The 23,891-nt window shown below is 32.0% G+C and overlaps 1 protein-coding gene across 1 annotated transcript in view; it reads left to right on the top strand.

The window, feature by feature from the left end:
- Window positions 1-23,842, top strand: part of LOC138714844 (oocyte zinc finger protein XlCOF6-like) — a 110,428-nt gene extending 86,586 nt beyond the window's left edge. The window contains exon 5 of the mRNA XM_069847055.1: window positions 19,610-23,842. Within this exon, the coding sequence (XP_069703156.1) occupies window positions 19,610-19,616 (7 nt within the window). The 3' untranslated portion in view covers window positions 19,617-23,842. The remainder of the gene's footprint in view (window positions 1-19,609) is intronic.
- The last annotated feature ends 49 nt before the right edge of the window (window positions 23,843-23,891 follow it).

Here is a 23,891-nt window from a genome sequence, read left to right on the forward strand (position 1 = left end):
ATGTATTTTGAATGCCATATAGCATAAAATCTAAGTTACAACGAACTTAATTTATATTCCAATTTTCATCGAAATCCGTTCAGCCATTATCGCGTGAAAAGGTAACAAACATACAGACAGGCAGACAGACAGACAGATATAAAAACAAAAATGTCAAAAAAGCGATTTTCGGTTTCAGGGTGGTTAATTATATATGTTAGGACCAATTATTTTTGGAAAACCGAAAATTACCAGAAAAATTTCGGCTACAGATTTATTATTAGTATAGATTATTAGTGTCCTGCAATGTTAAAACGTGAGAGAGGCAACCAAGACATTACAAAATTCGTTTTATTTAATATAAAAAAAAACTAATTGCAAGATCTGTGCTGAAATCCTTCAGCGGTTAAATCATGAAAGGGTGGACGTGGAAGACAGCTAATATTTTTATAAGAAAGTGGAACAAACACGACAGGCCTTCGTCTGCGAAGCGAACATTGGCGAATATCGAACTTCTGAAAACTCGATAAACTTGAACTGAACATTGCGCCTGTAATGCACGACGCTATCCCCTATTTTCAGTCTCCCACATCTCATCCCTCATAGGAGGCAGATGATGTGACATCCGCTCTGCGATTGTTAAGAATGAGGTAAAACGTTTAGTTCAGTATTTTCGCATACAGCTTCAGATGGACTTATATTAATTCATAACATCGTGTTGTCATAGATAATGCAGCGAGAGGTTTTGATTTATGATAAATTTAGTTGATCGTTAATTATAATTATTTATCTGAGAAAAATCAAAACATAGAGTGAAATTTATTAGGACTGTTTCGCGATCGGAATAATAATTGATTAATGAAAAGATAACGTATGTTATTGTTGCTGTTTATTATTATTGTTGTCACTATTATTATTATTATTATTATTATTATTATTATTATTATTATTATTATTATTATTATTATTATTATTATTGGCTAACAACCCATCACCGTAAAAAACAGCTTGTTACGAATCCCTACAATAAGCCTCGGAATAGATGGGAGGATAATATTAGAATGGATTTGAGGGAGGTGGGATATAATGATAGAGACTGGATTAATCTTGAACAGGATAGGGACCGATGGCGGGCTTATGTGAGGGCGGCAATGAACCTTCGGGTTCCTTAAAAGCCATTTGTAAGTAAGTTATTATCTATACTAATAATAAATCTGTAGCCGAAATTTTTCTGGTAATTTTCGATTTTCCAAAAATAATTGGTCCTAACATATATAATTAACTACCCTGAAACCGAAAATCGCTTTTTTGAAATTTTTGTTTGTATGTCTGTCTGTCTGTCTGTCTGTCTGTATGTTTGTTACCTTTTCACGCGATAATGGCTGAACGGATTTCGATGAAAATTGGAATATAAATTAAGTTCGTTGTAACTTAGATTTTAGGCTATATAGCATTCAAAATACATTATTTAAAAGGGGAGTTATAAGGGGGCCTGAATTAAATAAATCGAAATATCTCGCTTATTGTTGATTTTTGTGAAAAATGTTACATAACAAAATTTTCTTTAAAAATAATTTAAGATAAGTTTTATTCCTTGAAACATTTTGATAGGACTGATATTTAATGAGATAAATGAGTTTTAAAATTAAAATAACTGCCATCTAAGGCCGTGTAATGAATTAAAAAAGAAATGACTTCGTCTATAAGGGGCCTTGGACAGCAACAAGAGAAAGCTACAGAGAATGTTTCTGTGTTTGTATGAAGTAATATCGGAAGCTAAATTAACCGATTTGTATAATTAATTATTATTTCACCATTGGAAAGTGTAGTTTCTCTGGATGGACATAATGCTATAATGTTATTACAGTAACATCTGATATAATATAATATAATATAATGTAATGTAATGTAATGTAATGTAATGTAATGTAATATAATATAATATAATATATAATATAATATAATATAATATAAAAAAAGGGTAAAAGGTAAAGGTATCCCCGTAACATGCCATGAAGGCACTTGGGGAGCATGGAGGTAGAGCCCCATGCTTTCCATGACCTCGGCACTAGAATGAGGTAATATAATATAATATAATATAATATAATATAATATAATATAATATAATATAATATCTATACTAATAATAAATCTGTAGCCGAAATTTTTCTGGTAATTTTCGATTTTCCAAAAATAATTGGTGTTAACATGTATAATTAACCATCCTGAAACCGAAAATCGTTTTTTTGAAATTTTTGTTTGTATGTCTGTCTGTCTGTCTGTCTGTCTGTCTGTCTGTCTGGATGTTTGTTACCTTTTCACGCAATAATGGCTGAACGGATTTCGATGAAAATTGGAATATAAATTAAGTTCGTTGTAACTTAGATTATAGGCTATATGACATTCAAAATATATTATTTAAAAAGGGGGTTATAAGGTGGCCTGAATTAAATAAATCAAAATATCTCGCTTATTATTGATTTTTGTGAAATATTTTACATAACAAACGTTTCTTTAAAAATGATTTCCTATAAGTTCTATTCTATGAAAAATTTTGATAGGACTGATATTTAAGCATATACAAGTCTTTTAAAATAACAATATACCGTAATAAATTTTCAGCGCCGCCTTAGATTATAGCGTTGTTGTTCCAGCAGTAACTCCTACGTGCAAAATATAAACTTTTTGTGTAGGAAGAAAAACACATTTATTCATTCCATGGCAATGGTACATAGGAGATCGTGAATTCTTACTTTTTCGAAAGAAAGAAATATAATTACGCATCATTGTATATGCTGTATCACTATTTAAGTTAATTGAAGAGTTCAGAACCATAGTGGGCCAAGCGCTATTTACTGAAGACGTAGAAAAGTAGGGTTAAATTAAGTTATTGCCATAATTCAATGGAAACATATGGCAAGTAATATAAAGTTTACACAATAAAACTAAATGATGTCAATCTTCATTAAACTATGGTTGCATGTAATAACAATTAAGAAACATGTTAAAGGAATTGTCATTGCACCAAATGAGTGGTCTCTGGACCAAAATGTTCGCATTTTAATTATTTAAATACAATTTAAATTAAGTAACATATTAAACGATTTATCCTTCTATCAAACACGAATGTTCCCTGGATCAAACGTCCTAATTTAATTATGTAATTACTTTATATTTATTTGTAACGGGTGCAGCGGAGCGCACGGGTACGGCTAGTTATTATTAAATTGGAAATCATCCAAAGAAAATTTATGTCCCTATGTGCTTTTAGGTTTTTACCAAATTCATCTGTTTTCAATTATGAGCGTACTTGTAAATATTTTAACTTTTCTAGCCTTTTTGCTAGACGTCTTGAACTTGACTACTTATTCTTTTGTAAGGCCTTAAAGCAGTGATGTCAAAGCAAGCGCATTTTTCTGACGACATCATGCGCGGGCATCAAGCGCTAGATATGGAATGAGGAAGAGTTATGTATATGAATAAGCGTCCTGTTGGATTAAGAAAACAGTGGTGTACAAACTTCAAACGGAACGTGAAATTACATGTCGTTATTTTTATGTGGCTTCTTTCTGTTTGATATTACGTATATTGTCTGAAAAAAATACTAACACCAATTTCTTAATATTGCAGTTGTGTTTTAAACGTTAATAACACAATAAAGAGTTAAGAAGGAATATTCACATACATTCCATAGTAGTACAACTATACTGTACTAAGTGAATGAAACACATCATTCATAAAGAAAGTTATATTCCAAAAAAAGAGATTTAGTGTGACATGATAAGCTGGAATTTATATTGATGATATCTTTAGCCTTATAAAAGTAATCAATAAACTAATCAAAACAGTATTACAGTATAAAGCAAAGTTACCTAGATATATATTTTAACTGTAATTAATATTACACAACAAAACTCTTATCGCATTATGATTTTAAGGTGATATTGGTGCGCAACTTCCTATCATCAGAATATTAAATTATTTTTTCGAAATCTTCTGAAGCTATTGAGCTGACTTTTTTCCAATATATGGACACATATCTTTTGTTTATGATGTAACGGTGGTTGCTTTGTTTTATTCATTTCCTTACAAACATTTTCCATGCGAATATTTTCAAAATTTTCAATACATTATCTCCAGTAATACGTATTTACGATACTTATATTAGATTTACGAAAACATCGCTACAGTACCTGTATGACTACTAAATAAACATATCTGAAAATTTCACTTTTCTATAAAAAAAGTTGAGAAAATATTCCTTTTGAACAAAAAACAAACTTGTGGAAAATGAGCATTAAAATTAAAACTTACATTCCTATAATGCACTTATACTTCTCAGACAAATCTAAAAATTAACATGGCTACAGTTTTAATAAGTTCTCTTCCCTTTATCTATTGAATCAGTGCTGGTTATCCCTGTATATAGCTCGACCAAGCGGCATACACTACCTCTTTCGTCTGTCTCTTTCCTTTCCGCTCTTCTGAGCTCTAAAGCGCGCACTTGCGCCTATGGGCATCAATTGACATGACTGCCTTAAAGGGTGATATTGATTGTGAATCCTTCATAAGTAATATCTACCTTCGGGCTCCTTCGACTTATGTAAGTTTTCAAAAATGTTTTATATCTATAAGGCGAAATCTCTCTCTCCAGTTGTCAGATGCATGAAAGTTGCCAATTTGCATTGTATTAATTCAGATCCGTTTAATGTATAGTTTGTTGTTTGGCTATTATATCAAGCATAGTCTACTCATCAAAATCGAATTCATTTCAACTTCATTCGTTTGTGTTGTTTTTTTTAGCTTTTCGGTATCGTGTATTTTGCAGTTATCTATTCATTTGTCATTATTATTTATTTGTATTTGTCTCTAATTTTAATAATTATTTGTGTGCACTGTTTTTGTAATTCCTTGTTCACTGAAAATCTTGTGCTAACTTTTATTTTGTGCTGAACTGTTATTAGCCCCAGGCTATTGTACAGCACAATAAATATTAGTAAATGAATGAATGAATAAGTAAATAAGTGAATAAATAAGTAACTAAGTGAATAAATAAGTAACTAAATAAATAAATAACTAAATAAATAAATAAATAACTAAATAAATAAATAAATAACTAAATAAATAAATAACTAAATAAATAAATAACTAAATAAATAAGTAACTAAATAAATAAATAAGTAACTAAATAAATAAATAAGTAACTAAATAAATAAATAAGTAACTAAATAAATAAATAAGTAACTAAATAAATAAATAAGTAACTAAATAAATAAATAAGTAACTAAATAAATAAATAACTAAATAAATAAGTAACTAAATAAATAAGTAACTAAATAAATAACTAAATAAATAAGTAACTAAATAAGTAACTAAATAAATAAGTAAATAAATAAATAACTAAATAAATAAATAACTAAATAAATAAATAAATAACTAAATAAATAAATAAATAACTAAATAAATAAATAAATAAATAAATAAATAACTAAATAAATAAATACCTAACTAAATAAATAAATACGTAACTAAATAAATAAATACCTAACTAAATAAATAAATACGTAAGTAAATAAATAAATAAATAACTAAATAAATAAATAACTAAATAAATAACTAAATAAATAAATAAATAACTAAATAAATAAATAAATAACTAAATAAATAAATAAATAACTAAATAAATAAATAACTAAATAAATACCTAAATAAATAAATACCTAAATAAATAAATACCTAACTAAATAAATAAATACCTAACTAAATAAATAAATACCTAACTAAATAAATAAATACCTAACTAAATAAATAAATACGTAACTAAATAAATAAATACGTAACTAAATAAATAAATACCTAACTAAATAAATAAATACCTAACTAAATAAATAAATACGTAACTAAATAAATAAATACCTAAATAAATAAATAAATGCGTAACTAAATAAATAAATACGCAACTAAATAAATAAATACGTAACTAAATAAATAAATAAATACGTAACTAAATAAATAAATAAATATGTAACTAAATAAATACGTAACTAAATAAATAAATAAGTAGCTAAATAAATAAATACGTAGCTAAATAAATAAACTAAATAAATAAGTAACTAAATAAATAAATAAGTAACTAAATAAATACGTACTAAATAAATACGTAACTAAATAAATTAATAAAAACGTAACTAAATAAATTATTATTATTATTATCATCATCATCATCATCATTATCATAATCATTAATATTAAAATACGTACGGATTATTATTTTTCATAGGTTCGTATGACCTGCTATTATTTTAAATAAAGAGGAAAAAATATGTTACAATATCACAGCGATCTAACGTAAACTGCACCAACAAAGGAATAAGGAATGAAAATACTGATTTTGATTATAAATACAATGAAATAAATGCGTGAATTACTAAAGAAATCAATATTAAATGAATCTAACGACCAGCGATGACCTCCTAAATAATCTAAGTAGGAGGATACAATTGTCAAGCAATAGCAATAAAACAAAATTGTTTCTTTAAAACGATACAGTTTCTGTATAGATGTCTCTGATTGATTGAAAACAACGGATTCTTACAATATATTGGCTAATGCATAGGCTTACTTACGTACGTGAAATAATCTGCATAGGGCATTTAACATTATCAAAGGCAATTAGTTACGATAAAATGTACATCCGGTTTGGACCTACATCAAACAATTTTTATTTTCACATATTAGTTCAACATTTGTTGAATGTTTCTTTTTATGTTTTATACAAAACGGCCTGATGAATCAAATTGATTTTGTACGCACTTGTGAATTGGTGTAAAGAGTTTCACACTTTCTTCCGCAGCTTCTTCCGTCTTCAGGCTAGAACTTGGAAATGATGGCGACGGTCACGTTGTAGCCGTAGGACTGAGCTATTGGTTGTTTCCAATCATCTCCTGAAATCTTAAAGAACCTCATAACCCCCTCTTTGTTGTGATGGTAAGAACCACATGTGTTAGATTAGAGTTCAGTCACCGTCCGCATGCTTGCAGACATTAAGAATACCCTCGAGGTCACATGAGATTCTTGTTATAATATACTTGTACAGAGTGTTTGGTATTTTTTTGTTAATAAATTGAAATACGTGATTTTCAACTTTAAAGTCGACAGAATTAAATATGCATGCACTGTTGGGCGAGTAAATATAGAGACTGAAGTTTTCCTGAGCATAGTTTTAACTATAACAGTCATATCAACACCAGAAAGCTTCCTTGTTATCCTATTAAACACACATGAAAATGTGGGATAGAAATAGTATGTCTTACAGAAACACCTAACATTTCGAAGTTATATAAGAGCTCCGTAATTTCTCATTTTATGTACAGAATGATTCAGTAAAAGTGTGCAAAAATTAAACAGGGAATAAGGGATGTTGTACAGGACATTCTGCAGCCAGGAAGTCAAAGAGAGGATAGTAAGGCAAAGGAAGCTTTTAATAAAAAAGAACATCTTCTGCGGACCTCTAGAAAAAGAACTAAGGAAGAGACTAGTGAAGTGCTTTGTGTGAAGTGTGGCATTGTATGGGGCAGAAACATGGACATTACGATGAAGTGAAGAGAAGTGACTGGAAGCATTTGAAATGTGGATATGGAGAAGAATGGAACGTGTGAAGTGGACAGACAGAATAAGAAATGAAGCTGTGTTGGAAAGAGTGGGAGAAGAAAGAATGATGCTGAAACTGGTTATGAAAAGGAAAAGGAATTGGTTGGATCACTGGCTGAGAAAAAAACTGCCTACTGAAGGATGCACTGGAAGGAATGGTGAACGGGAGAAGATGATAGATGACATTAAGATATATGGATCATATGTATGTGGAGACTAAGAGAAAGGCAGAAAATAGAAAAGATTGGAGAATGCTGGGTTTGCAGTGAAAGACTATGTATGTATGTACAGGACATTATAGTACAATTATTTTTTTTATTTTACTTTTAATTAATTTATTTTAAACTTTTAATAACATTTGTTAATAAACATCGTTGTGCCTGTTTTGTGAAAGTATTCTTGCCCATCACCTGTGGGCCATTTATAGGCGAGATCTGGTCTGTATAAACAAAAGTAATCTTTGTTTCACTTCCTAAAAATCCGGAAGCACATCAAATATAAATAAATATAAACAAAAAGGCCTGAGGCATGAACTAGTAGCTCGTCCACTGAACCATCTGCTCCAACAACTGCTTTCATTCTGAGTGGTATGGAGTCCACAAGATTATGGAACAGAGCTCCAATCTGGCTGCAATGTTTTGTTGACAGAGTTGTTGCGTGAAGAGTAATGCCGAGACGGACTGCTTTATTTACGGACTAGATTATTGCTTGGGGAAGGAGGAGGTTCCCTATTTACTAAAGTTCTGGCATATAATGTAAGAGACGTCGTCAGATAAATCTAGCTTTGCAAGAAATGTCCTGGGAAAATTTGTTATAATTAAAAAAAAAAAGTAAGCTGTCGGAGACTCAAACCTTGAACTCATTTTGTAGACCCGTGTTGTAACGATCTACGTTCTTGAAACTGATTTTAAGTCTACCAGGTGGACATAATACGTGGATTTCCTGTTCATATCCCCTTCGATTTATTTTGTATTCATTAATTATATTACTATTTCTCTCTTCAGAAGCCCTGCTGTATTTAAAGCAACCGCCCATTCCATGTTATAATATATTTCACACTCTTAAACGAAGTATGGCAAATTTAAATGGTTTAATTATAATTATGTTATTTGTTTACGAGACGAGCATGCGCAGTTATTATGTATCTGGAACTTACAAATTGTCAGCGGTCCTATATTTTCCCCGCAAAGTATAGGAAGAGTTACAATCGCCTACTCGTACGCAAATACTTAGTGCGTCAGACATCAGTGAATCGGGCAATTTTGCAACACTGTTTATGCCGATTTGGTTTTTTGTATATCTACGACGCTGTGCAAAAGTAAAAAAATTACCACCTACAAACAGGATGCAGTAGGCTTACTATACAGTTCGCAATTCAATTCGTGCAATTAAATCTACATAAAGTCTGTTGATTTACATAAGTATTAACTTGTCAAGTAGTCCCTCTCACTTGGACTACATCACCAAGGAATTGAATTCATTCGATAGCTATATCACATCCCTCATCTTGTAGATGTCTTCAAGTTGAGACAGGACAAAGTGGGGACAATTCCTGTGATTTAAGTAAATATTTATTTTTTTATTAATATTATTATTATTGTTATTATTATCAATATTATTATTATTACCAATATTATTATTATTATTATTGTTATTATTATTATTACCAATATTATTATTATTATCAATATTATTATTATTATTATTATTATTATTATTATTATTATTATTATTATCAGTATTATTATCATTATTATTAGTATTATTGTCATCAATATTATTACCATTATTATCATTATTTTTATTATTTCTTCATCATTATTGTCATCATCATTATCAGCATCACCATTATTATTATTATTATTATTATTATTATTATTATTATTATTATTATTATTATTATTATTATTATTTCCACACCTGTGGAGTAACGGTTAGCGCGTCTGGCCGCGAAACCAGGTGGCCCGGGTTCGATTCTCGGTCGGGGCAAGTTACCTGGTTGAGGTTTTTTCCGGGGTTTTCCCTCAACCCAAGGTGAGCAAATGCTGGGTAACTTTCGGTGCTGGACCCCGGACTCACTTCACCGGCATTCTCACCTTCATCCCATTCAGACGCTAAATAACCTTAGATGTTAATAAAGCGTCGTAAAATAACCTACTAAAAATTATTATTATTATTATTATTATTATTATTATTATTATTATTATTATTGAGTATAGTAATCCATATGTAGAACTGAGCAAAATGTTGGTAATTATGTGTATGAAAGTGATCGTCGTTGTTACAGTCTGGTGTCTCCTCTACTTGTACTATACTAATATTGAGCGTCACCACATAAAACAAGTCACACACCTACCAGTTTGACGGGACACCCAGTTTTAGAACAAGGCTGCACATTGCTGGACTAGCGGTTCGATTTGTCTCTACAATCGTGATCTCAACACGGAACTATCACCATGTCTCCGAGTCTGTCTAAATTAAAAAAAATGGAAATGCTTTAACAGCAATTAATTTAATAAAAATAATCCATCAAGAAAGAACAGGAAAATGTGGGAAAGATGCAGTTCATCCACTCAGTTTTATTGACGTAGTTAGATTCAAATGATTTTCGTAATTTATTTTCGTATGAACCGAGGTATGTTTTTCTGAATTACTCAGTAATGTGAAAAACCCAATGCTATACCGAGGCTGCGGAGGTTGCAGATGTTTCAACTGCTTCCTGCACCCTTCCCCATCAGACAGTCCGACCGCTCGGTTTGGTCGGACGGCAAGCCTACTCTGTAGACTACACAATCTGTCGGATTGGTCGACGATCGGCTCGATAATTTATTGTGTGTGCGTGCGCGTGCGCGTGTGTGTGTGCGTGCTTTGTCGTGATCTTTCAACTTGACGAAATGAGACCGAGGTTCATACTTGGTTTGCTTATAAGCGTATGTAAGCTACACCTTTCGCTAGTATAAATTTAATAAATTCAAAATTTGTTTTATACATAGGCCTATCCTGAATTAATTTTGTGCTGGATTTTGTTATAGTGATTATGTAGTACTTCTAGATAAATAAAGAATTTTTGAATTGAAAAGACTTTTATTGTTAAGGGTAAATATATTTTTAATTTGAGTTGTGGAGTTTGTGCAGGGAAAATTGGTTTCATAATATCTTGTACAATTTTCAGCGTTTTTAATTCTTTTTCTCTATTTTATTCACAATGAGTGTATGTTAAACCCACTCTTTAACAATTTTTATTTTTATTTTTTTTTCATTAATAATTTTTATGTAAAGGAAATAAATTTTGCAATCACGTCAAAAAAATCACAAAAATATTTATTTATATATTCAACTGATAAGGACAGGATTAGTCAACATACGAATGAGAACTGTTGCTCACCCCTGCCCTAATGTATTAACATAATGTGTTGAATCACCCGGTAGATATTGAAACTATACTAATGGCTTGTGCAGCAAATGCTGCAAACTAAGTTCATTAAACGTTCAAACAAAAATTTTTCAGATTTATTTTCAGTGAAGAATACCAGACATTTTGAAACTTATTTGCTTCCATAATAATGAAATGTACTCCCTCTGAATGTTCTTTTTATGCTAAATACTTTTTCTTGAACCTATCCACCTTCAGTTTTTGAGTTTCAACGCGAAAACGCAAGTAACAATATCAGGACGATCAGTGGGCTTTTTATGTGGGAGTAAAGCAATAGCTATTTCAGGTCATTGTGGATTGTAGGTGGAAGTTAAAAAAATGTCAGGTTTGCTATGCTTTCGAACAATAGACATAGCATCTTGGTATAGCTGCTGCATGTACAGCTTAAAATGTAGAGGGTAAAATCATTTTATCCTGCTAAGAGATCTTGCTGAAATGATCGGGAGACTAACAACATTTTGTAGACCTCTTATTTTATCAGTAAATAATACATTTTGGTCTTTCCTTAGCAACTGTAATTTTGGCGCTCTCTCGAGCCAATAGTGAAGAGAATGACGCATATAAATATCTACACCACACCGCCATTAAGTATATGAAGAATACCCAAGCCCACTTGATTAATAACTATAAAAATATTTGATTTTTAATAACAATATTATTATCTTAGTTATAGTTTTGTAGTTATATACGCTATATAGCCGCCACTCAGTAAATTATAGAAATGAAGATCTAATTTAAGATATTCTCTACATCTACTTACATAACCCCACTTTCATATCATGAACATAGCATTAATATGTATAATTAATGAAAAAGAGTCACATCATGGCATTAACTATAATAATATTTCATTTCTAATGGTAATAATGCCATCAAACCACCTCAAATTTTGTAGATTTTAATATCCAATACACAGTTGTACTCAGAAAATTTCACACCGCAGAAACAGACCTGTAAATTATTTTTAGTAAGAGTTGAAATTTTTAATAACCAATTGAATTTGAGCTCTAAATATGTCGGCAATCCTGCAGGGCATGGCCTTAGTGCAATAGCCTATTGTTTATTGTAGTGTGTGTTTTGTTTTATACTAAAATGCAATTAGTTCTTAAAACTGACGAAAGATGAATTTTGGAAAATAGGAAAATTACGTAGGAAAACTAACTCTTCACTGAAAACTACTATTTTTCTGAAAAACTTTGGGTTTTCAAGCTTCAAAATGAGGGTTCATTTATTAAAATCCGTTCAGCCGTTTCCCCGTAATTTCCATTACCATTTCAAATTATATATATAGATGTGGTTTCTAAAACACGCAATCCTGCTGTTATTAAATTTTCATAGCATTTTATTCTGTAAAATGTAATCCTAAAATGTAATGTTTTATCGTAAAATTATGGAAGCCGATGTCAAAATTGTGCTCAAGACATTTAAGACCGTGCTTTTAGGAATAAAATATTGTAGAAATTTTGAATTTACCTTTAAAAATAGCTTAGATATTGCCATTTTAGGGCATTACTGTATTCTGATAGTCTTTTTCGAAATTTTTGCTCCATTTTTTTAAAACTAATCTTGAATTTAATTCGTTGGAGCAATGATATTTCTACATAGGCCTGCAACAATGAAAAATGTTCATCAATTATGAAAAAAAATTATACTATCCTCTCCACTTAATATGACTTCGTTCATAAACGGTACACAATATCTTTTTACCACTGCTTGCAATGAGCGGGGATTACGTCTCATTTTCTAAACATTCTGCAGCAAACACTCTGTATAGTCGTAAGAAGCAATAAATTGGCGTGTTCTGGAGGTTATTGCTGGTATTGCGTGTATCATAGGGACATCACGAAAGAGACGATTAAGTACAATCATATAGTAACCAAACGGAATTTCAAGTTTATTGAAAGATGAAATGTGATGTGTCTGACGATAACGAGGTTTGGCAACGACTAGTCTCTCATTATGAGGATCGTCTCTTGAGTACAGCTGTAATTTAGCTTCCGCCAACACCTCCAAAATACTAGTTTGAAGAAGGAATTAGCAGTGCTACAAAGTATAAATTATATCATACGCATGCTGTACACACAACACTTGTAAATACAGAGGCATTAAATTGGATAATGAAACCTCGCTACATGAACAGAGGTGCCAATTATTGCGGATTTCCACCCAGTATGGCCAAAAGAAAAATTCCTACGGAAAAGTAATACATTACAGCAAATATACAGTATATACCAGGTTATTCAAAAGTAAATTACATTTTGACGTCCCATAACCTCTTTAAGTCCATATGTAGATGAAAGTATTGGGGATCATCAGTGTCGTTTTAGGCGTAATATATCGACTATTGATCAGATTTTTTGTATTCGACAGATATTGGAGAGAAAAAATGGGAGTATAAGGGTACAGTACATCAGCTATTCATAGATTTAAAAAAGGCGTATGACTTGGTTAAGAGAGAAGTTTTATATAATATTCTTATTGAATTTGGTATTCCCGAGAAACTATTTCGATTACTTAAAATATGTCTTAGTGAAACTTACAGCAGAGTTCGAATAGGTCAGTTTCTATCTGATGCTTTTCCAATTCACTGCGGGCTAAAGCAGGGCGATGCACTATCACCTTTACTTTTTAACTTCGCTCTAGAGTATGCCATTAGGAAAGTTCAGGATAATAGACAGGGTTTGGAGTTGAACGGGTTACATCAGCTGCTTGTCTATGCGGATGACGTGAATATGTTAGGAGAAAATCCACAAACGATTAGGGAAAACGCGGAAATTCTAGTTGAAGCAAGTAACGCGATTGGGTTGGAAGTAAATCCCGAAAAGACTAAGTATATGATTATGTCTCGTGACCAGAATATTGTACGAAATGGAACTATAAAAATTGGAGATTTATCTCTCGAAGAGGTGGAAAAATTCAAATATCTTGGAGCAACAGTAACAAATATAAATGACACTCGGGAGGAAATTAAACGCAGAATAAATATGGGTAATGCGTGTTATTATTCGGTTGAGAAGCTTTTGTCATCTAGTCTTCTGTCAAAAAATCTGAAAGTTAGAATTTATAAAACAGTTATATTACCAGTTGTTCTTTATGGTTGTGAAACTTGGACTATCACTTTGAGAGAGGAACAGAGATTAAGGGTGTTTGAGAATAAGGTTCTTAGGAAAATATTTGGGGCTAAGAGGGATGAAGTTACAGGAGAATGGAGAAAGTTACACAACGCAGAGCTGCAAGCATTGTATTCTTCACCTGACATAATTAGGAACATAAAATCCAGACGTTTGAGATGGGCAGGGCATGTAGCACGTATGGGCGAATCCAGAAATGCATATAGAGTGTTAGTTGGGAGGCCGGAGGGAAACAGACCTTTGGGGAGGCCGAGACATAGGTGGGAAGATAATATTAAAATGGATTTGAGGGAGGTGGGATATGATGGTAGAGACTGGATTAATCTTGCTCAGGATAGGGACCAATGGCGGGCTTGTGTGAGGGCGGCAATGAACCTCCGGGTTCCTTAAAAGCCAGTAAGTAAGTATGTGATAAAAATAAGAATCATTTCGAAGAATATAAAACTTATGTAAGAAATAGAACCAATAATTTAGTTAATTACTGTTGAGCACATGAAATTGCTGCGTCGACAATGTTATACTGCTCTCTGGTGTATAAGTCAGGTTGTTTTCCACTTTAACGTGAAGCAAGTTCTGTGTACAGTAGTGGCAAAAAACCGGACCGACCCTTGTAGCTGATTTCAGAGCCTTGTTCACTCCAGAGCACGATAAACTGGTAACTAAGACTTTTATGGTTCGAATCCTGCCTGGGAAGGAAACTTTTTTTGTTTCTTATTCAAGTTGATTCCCATTACTTTTCAATTGCTGGTAAAATTCATTTTCTGGGAATAATAAGTTAATTAAGTAGTAAAATATCGCAGCAATCAGAAAAGTATTGGGAATAAATTTGAATAGGGAACAAAAAAAAAGTTTTCTTCTCAGGTAGGATTCGAACCACGAAAGTTTTAGTTACCAGTCTATCGTGCTCTGGAGTGAACAAGGCTCTGAAATCAGCTACAAGGGTGGTCCGCTTTTTTTTTTGCCACTACTGTACATAGGCCTACTAGCCGTGTAAGAGTAATGTTTCAGGAGCCAGGACGAAAATATGCGTTACCTAGATGTCATTCAGGCTTTTACTCTGATTTCATAGGATGTATTTAGACACATGCAACAATAAAGTAATGTCATGAAACCACTGCGACGACATACTGCTAGTAAGCTTTGATTTCACAGAGACAAAACTGAATGTATTTAAACATCTGCGACAATGAAGTCACTTACCACATCATGTGTTGTCGGGAGATCGTTCTCGGCATTTAATCTAATTCTGACAGACAAGAGAAGAGTTTCATAATAATAATAATAATAATAATAATAATAATAATAATAATAATAATAATAATAATAATAATAATAATAATGATAATAATAATAATAATAATAATAATAATAATAATAATAATAATAATTTTTTATTTATACCGGCAGAGTTGAGGCCATAGGGCCTTCTCTAACACTCTACCAGGTCACAAAATATGCAAGCAGTTAAAATTTAACAAAAAGTTATAGAGAGTATACTAACATATTACAAAAAAAAATAATAATAGCATAATAAAATGACACTAAACAAAATGAAAATAATACCATAATAGAAAAAATAGAAAGTAAAATACATTGGAATATAGTGAAAGCAACCCATTTAGTACAAATGGTTAACATGGAAAAACTTAAGGAAGAATATATCAAAATGGAATGTAATAAAATAATAATAAAAGAGAAAAGAAATACGAAAATTAAATAAAATTCACCATGAAAAGGCTATGATAATAAATTCATCGGCTGATAAGAGAACAAAAACGGGAAAGGAAGGAAAAAGAAATATATAGCCTATATTTTCACAGAACTATGGCAGAGAAAAGGGCTTATAACTGAAAGGAATCTAATTCAAAAAGTGCAATTTTAATAGTAGAGAGCCTGGAGAAATCGTTGATTGTTTATTGCCATAATAATTAATTACCGGTACGTGAAAGACAAAGGAAGTGTTTTTTAAAAAAGTTAGAAAGTTAAAAATGTACCAATTAAAATATATTTGTAAAATCAATAATTAATGCTTTTACAGAAAAAAATGTTATAATAAAGTGATGGTTACTTTAGATTATTTTCATTCAAGTAACATTATTAAACCAAATAAACCTCTAAAGTGTATTTTTATTGCATATATTTCAATTTTTAGCGCATATATATATGTATATGTATATGTATATATTTTAATGCTTAAAGTTCCGTGGTCTAGGCATCATCATTGATATATAAGGGTAGATACACGTTGGAGCAACGATAAACGATAAAAGAAACGATCTAGCGACGCTTTGGTATTATCAAAGAATCAAGTGTTCATATCGGAGCAACGAGGACGCGGGAAGCGAACATTTTGATTTATCAGTAGAAGATATTCTATGCATACACTTAATGAAAGAAGATTATAGGAAATATCAGCTGCTAAGTTCAAGGTTAATATACGTTAAATACGTACAAAATTAAACCAGTTTCTCATCCCAAAGATAGTATAAATTCGTTGTGTTGTGATAGGTTATTGTGATCACATAACATATGACGAATAAATACACAACTGATCAATTTGCCAATATCTACAACAATTAATTTAATATGCCGAAATAATAATAAATCTATTAATATTCGGATATATTGATAACCACCGGTCATTATACAGATTAATATTATCTTAATCAGAGATCATATGAACGACAAGAGCGAAGAAAATGGAACTTATCTTTTTCGTTGCTTTTATCGTGTATATTCGCTTTTATCGTTACTCCAATATGCACACCTCAATGACAATGCATGCTTCAATTCTCTCTGATATAGCATCGCTGCTTCTTTTATCGTTTATCGTCGCTCCAACTTGTACGTACCCTTAGGCATCTTCTGCCTCTAACTACTACACTTGATCTCTCCAGGGTTTTGCTGGTTTTCGAATGTCCGTCTTGCCAATTGGGTGGTAGTTCCAAAACTGCAGTGAAATTCTGGTGTTGTCCATCCTTTCTAATGCAATTTGCTAATTTTCAATTATTTCTGTGACTGTTAATTTTGTCATTCATTTTCTAATGTCCAATTATTGTAAACGGATATCTTCATTTCCTTTGCAATCTAGTTTTGTATAACTTGCAATAATTTCATTTCATTTGCTTGCAATCTTGATATATCTTTTCCCCTCAAGATCCACGTTTCACTGCCATATAAGACGCAAAGGACTGACATAACCTTGTAAAATTTTAACATTTTCATTTATTATTTTATTTCCTGAAGTTCTCCACATTGTGCCATTTATGTAATTGAGTTTCCCTATTTTTTTCCTCTCTGATCAATGTTTTCTAAATATGTGTTGCGAATCTCGTGTTACGCTAACTTTTCTCATTTAGTCCATCAGCCCCATAGCTTATGTAAGTGGCTGCACCTCTGTTCTAGTCTAAAAAAAAAAAAGCCCGGTATTTATAAGAGACTTTCTCGTAGGCGAGCGTTACAAAATGGAAAAACCAGCAAAGCTGAAATAGTACATTATGCAACGAGCCTATAATGACAGTAATTAAGACGCGAGTATGTTTGTTTATGAAACGAGCGCAAGCTCTTAAATTGTGAGATGTGCGCAGACGCGAAAGTATTGATTTTTTTCCGAGGAACAATAATATAATTGACCTTGATGTAATGTAATATGAACTAATGTTGATATAACCTGGAAATTGATTTAGAATTGAAAAACGAGATGACAAATTGAATTTATTTGAATATTATTTACAATTTACGCTAGGCCTAATTATTATAGTAACAGAACATAACCTTCTGCGACAGTATTGGATTTCCAGCCTCCGTGACGTTTCCCTCGTTGTCTTTCGATTGCATATCCGAGAATAATCGAAAACCTGAACTTTAATGAATAAGTGTACTTTAATGAGGTCCATTAAAGGACTGCTACCAGGTGTATAATTACTACATTTCGGCATGGTCGAGCATAAACTATAGTAAAACGTGCCACTTTTGTGCTACATAAAACATAGAATTAGGGAAAACGTGGCAAAATAAAAAGGGTTCATGTGAATCTATATGTTATGAAATGCAATGGTAATTTTCTTTGGATTTTATAAAACATCCACCAATGCACAAGATAATTTACGTAGCTTGTAAAAAAAAATAGAAAATCAAATGTCATAGCAATGTCTGCAGTGAAACTGATTGTTTAGTTTTTATTTTCTTCCAGGTCCTCTTCCTTCCCATACATCGGTTGATAAATGTAGTACATTTAGAACTTGTAGAACGCGATTTCTCAATCTCCAACCTATGTTTCACCTGTACCTGCAGTGTTTGTAGACATACTACAAAGTAGCCTACTCATGTAGTTACCAGCGGCTGCTTGATAAGAAAAATGTCCCTTTCAAGGAAGTAAGTGAATCGAAGAAAGCAAGGAAATAATATTTGCTCAAAGAATGGGAAGAACAATACTTTATTTGTGAGAAAGGGTTGCACATTAAGTGTTTACTGTGACAAAAAGTGTTACTAGCTTGATAAAATAAGTAATGTGCAGCGACATTATGAAAATATGCATCGTATGCATAGCTAAGACATGCAGCTGCTTTTTTTTTTTTTTTTTAATTATAAATTTTTATGATTCGACGGGCCAGTTGAAAAGGGAAACAACTCAGAATTTAAAGTTTTGAAAAACCACATTTTAAAGTTTAATGTTGCATATATATATATATATATATATATATATATATATATCTTAATTACACAACTTTTAACACTATATCACTTTGGAGAACGTATTATACATTTCACATGTTAATTTTTTATTTTAGTAAGTTATTTTACGACACTTTATCAACATCTTAGGTTATTTAGCGTCTGAATGAGATGAAGGTGATAATGCCGGTGAAATGAGTCCGGGGTCCAACACCGAAAGTTACCCAACATTTGCTCATATTGGGTTGAGGGAAAACCCCGGAAAAAACCTCAACCAGGTAACTTGTCCCAACCGGGAATCGAATCCGGGCCACCTGGTTTCGCGGCTAGACGCGCTAACCGTTACTCCATTCACCTGTTAAATTTTCTTACTTTGTCACATGTTTCGGCCTGCTGTTGGCCATCATCAGAACTGGTTTTTGCTGGTCTTGGCGCCTTTTTCCTGTGGGGGTGTGTTTATGTAGTGTAATGTGGAGTCAAAGAGTGTGTGTGTTCTGAAATTGAATTGTGTGTTGAGAATTTGATTTGGATGTATTTTTGTGTGTTGTATATTTCGTATTGTTCTAGTGTGTTTAATTTCTGGCTTTTTGGTTGGATGTGTAGAATTTCCTTGTCTGTTTTGATGTCTCTGTATGTGTGGTTAGCATTGCAGAACACATCAGAAATAAATGTGTATGTGTGCGTGCGTGTGCAATTTCGACATAAAATTCATCATTACTATTTACAAACTATCTCTTGGCAGGTGCTGATCGTGCTAAACAACTGGTAGAGCTAAGCAAGTTTTATGATACAAATAAATTAAATGCTACCAACAATAAACCAAATACAACAACCAGGCCGGAATTCATGAGAAGGCGAGCCATGAATTTGCGTGAGAAATTGTTAGGAAAAAATATATATGAAAGGAGAATTTATTTAAATGTGCGTCACTTAAGTAGCACAGTTTGTGTACCTAAAGATAAGACGAATTTTGAGTACCGTCACGATCATGATATACATATTAAAGTTTCTGGTGCGCTTATTATTAAAATAAAACACTTTCTGTTTTCTTTTTCTCTTAACCGACATTAATAGAATACTACTCTTACTGAAATACAAATTAAATTTGAATTTAAAATATGTATTAACTTTGTGACTCACCTTCATTCATTCATTCATTCATTCATTCATTCATTCATTCATTCATTCATTCATTCATTCATTCATTTTATTCCATAGATCTTACATGAACAATGAAGCTTTTAAGATGTGGAACAAGTCAAAATGTAACAATATTACAATTACAATTTTTACAGTTTTACAATTTAGTAATTTTCTACAATTTTTACAATTTTGTGCAATTTTTTACAATATTTTGGCGAGATGTAGTGAGATGAGGTGAGATACGAGGATTCGCAAAAATATTACCCGGAATTTGCCTTTTGGTTGGGGAAAACCTCGGAAAAACCCAACCACGTAATCAAATCAAAGGGCGGTTGATGCCGAGGACTCGCCATAGACCATCCGGATTCAGTCCCACAGCTGTGGAAAACCTCGGAAGAAACCAAAGACCAAAGGGGGATCCAACCCAATCCCGAACGCAGCTCCGGATCAGCAGCCCAGCGAGTCTGCCGACTGAGCTACATCGATGGCTCTACTAAAAGTATACAATACATAGCCAATCAGATTATTAAATTTACAAACGTAAACGATCATTCATAAGTTCAGCTATATTATAATACAAAACAATTTAATTAAATTTAAGGCATAAACAATTCAACCAGTTGTGATATACAGAAATTGATAATACATATCATGCAAACTACTTCAAATTACAAACACAAACAATTTATCAGTAGAGCTATATAGATTACTATTCAATTTAAAGCATATACAATTCATCGGCCAAAACTATAGAAATATATACAATACAAAGTAAGCAGATTAATTCAGTTTACAAGCATACTTTCATTAAGCTATACAAATTTGTGCAATTAATATCAAATAGATTAATTCAATTTATAATCATAAATAATTCATCATTTGAGCTACACAGACTACTATACAATTTACAGCATATTTATACAATTCATCAATTGAGCTATACAGACTACCATTCAATTTACAGTAGGCCTATATACAATTCATTAGTAGAGCTACACAGACTAGTAATCATTTTAAAAGCATATACAATTCATCAGCCAAACTATACAAATATATACAATCAAATTAGTTCAATTTACAAACTTATTTTCGTTAAGCTATACAAAATTGTACAATCCATATGAAGTAGATTAATTCAATTTATAAGCTTAAACAATTCGTCAGTTGACCTATACAGTATACTATTCAATTTACAGCAGATACAATTCATCATTTGTGCTAAACAAAAATATACAATGCATAGTAAACAGATTAAGTCAATATGAAAACATATTTTGAGCTATATAAAATTGTACATGTCATTTAAGTAGAATAATTCAATTCACAAGCATAAACAATTCATCAGTTGTGTAGAAGGTATGAGTATGTAGAAATTTGGTTATTTCTGTTCTAAACCTTTTCTCGTGGTTCTTCAAATCTTAAAGATAATTGAGGCATTGACATGGGAAAGGTCGTAACTGCCAAAAATTCGAATTTTTAGGTTTTTCATTGAGAAGGTAGTAAATAGCCATGCCAATGGCACAGAGAAGGTAGTATGTCCGTATGTAATGAAACGAAGTTGGAAACGTAGTCACTGAATGTTGTAAGTTGTATGTGCACAGCTGTTGGCGCGGAGAAGGTAGTAACTCCTTTTACAACATCAGAGTGTGTCTAGACAAATTTGGGCTGATAACTGTGCAGGGCAGAATAAGAATCGGATGATTCTAATGGTCCTGATTTACATTATTGCCAAGAAACATTTTGATTCAGTGGACTTGAAATTCCTGGTTTCAGAACATTCCTACATGCCATGTGATAGGGAATTTGGTATCATAGAGAAAAGAAAAAAAGATGCAAGACCATGGTTCCAGAAGAGGTAAGGCCTAATAATGTAATAATGATGAAGGATGAGGATTTCTTCGACTTTTCTGCAGAATGTGACAAGTTTTTGAATAAATCTCCTATCAAAATCAGCACCCTCAACTGGATTAGACTCTCAAGAGCTGATTTTCCTCTAATAAAAACAAGACAGTCATTTAATGACCTTGAAATGTGGACAGAGCACAGGATTTTTAAGAAAGGACAGTCATTAACGTCAATCACTAACTTGCAGTGCTTGCAACGCCTTGAAAGAAGACCAGTCGTCCCTGATGCCAAAAAGAGAGAATTGTTATCTATGTTAGACTTCCTCGATGAAAAGTATCATGCATTTTACCGAAACATTTGTGCATAATATATAAATAACGTTAATTCTCAGTTGGCTAAGGAGTGATGTCAATGTTGTATTTTCATAAAATAGGATTTCACAGATAAATCTGTGCCAGACTTTACAAATTTCATATGTAACACAAACATGAGTGTATGTATTCCATTTAAAGCAGTTTCTGTAATAATGTAAGTGAGAAAGTGTTCATAAATTTGTTTTTTGCTTCCCATGAAAAATTTTGTTTTTGGCAGTTACTACCTTTCCCATGTCAGCGCCTCAATTAGGCAGTACATTGAAGACTGTTACACATGAATAGCGAACTCCTTTTTTAAAACAGCTTAGGCTAACAGAGGGTAGATGAAGATCTGATTTATGTCTTGTATTAAAATGATGAATGTCTTGATTAGTACTGAATTTATCTTGGTTCTTTAATATACAGCATCATTACTTACTTACAAATGGCTTTTAAGGAACCCGAAGGTTCATTGCCGCCCTCACATAAGCCCGCCAGCGGTCCCTATCCTGTGCAAGATTAATCCAGTCTCTATCATCATGCCCCACCTCCCTCAAATCCATTTTAATATTATCCTCCCATCTACGTCTCGGCCTCCCTAAAGGTCTTTTTCCCTCCGGTCTCCCAACTAACACTCTATATGCATTTCTGGATTCGCCCATACGTGCTACATGCCCTGCCCATCTCAAACGTCTGGATTTAATGTTCCTAATTATGTCAGGTGAAGAATACAATGCGTGCAGTTCTGTGTTGTGTAACTTTCTCCATTCTCCTGTAACTTCATCCCGCTAAGCCCCAAATATTTTCCTTAGCACCTTATTCTCAAACACCCTGAACCTATGTTCCTCTGTCAGAGTGAGAGTCCAAGTTTCACAACCATACAGAAGAACCGGTAATATAACTGTTTTATAAATTCTAACTTTCAGATTTTTGGACAGCAGACTGGATGATAAGAGCTTCTCAACCGAATAATAACACGCATTTCCCATATTTATTCTGCGTTTAATTTCCTCCCGAGTGTCATTTATATTTGTTACTGTTGCTCCAAGATATTTGAATTTTTCCACCTCTTCGAAGGATAAATCTCCAATTTTTATATTTCCATTTCGTACAATATTCTGGTCACGAGACATAATCATATACTTTGTCTTTTCGGGATTTACTTCCAAACCGATCGCTCTACTTGCTTCAAAGGGAAAGAATATATTCACAAGGTGAAGTCAAGATTTCTAAGTTTCGGAAAATATTTTTACATGATGTTTTATGCACACCGGCCATTATTCTTATAGCTTTCTTTTGTAAAACAAAAACGTGTTTAGTTTCAGACGAGTTATCCCAGAATATTAATCCATATTTCATTATAGAGTGAAAATATGCAAAGTATGACATTTTAAGTAAGTCTATATCACCAATAGTAGATAAGGATCTTAATGCATAACACGCAGAGCTCAATTTACGAGTAACACATTCTATATGCGTTTTCCTGTGATTATCCAATTCTAAACCAAGAAACTTTGTGCTTATAGATTCTTGGAGATGAGTTCCACTTAATCGATCTTAAATATGATATTGAGGTTCGAAATGAACTGGTCAAAACAAAGCGCCATTAACAGTACTAACATTTTATATATGCTGGTTTTTCACACTCTTCTGCAAAAAAAAAAAAAAAAAAAAAAAAAAAAA

The sequence above is a fragment of the Periplaneta americana genome, chromosome 2 (genome assembly GCF_040183065.1).
Source record: "Periplaneta americana isolate PAMFEO1 chromosome 2, P.americana_PAMFEO1_priV1, whole genome shotgun sequence".
NCBI lineage: Eukaryota > Metazoa > Arthropoda > Insecta > Blattodea > Blattidae > Periplaneta > Periplaneta americana.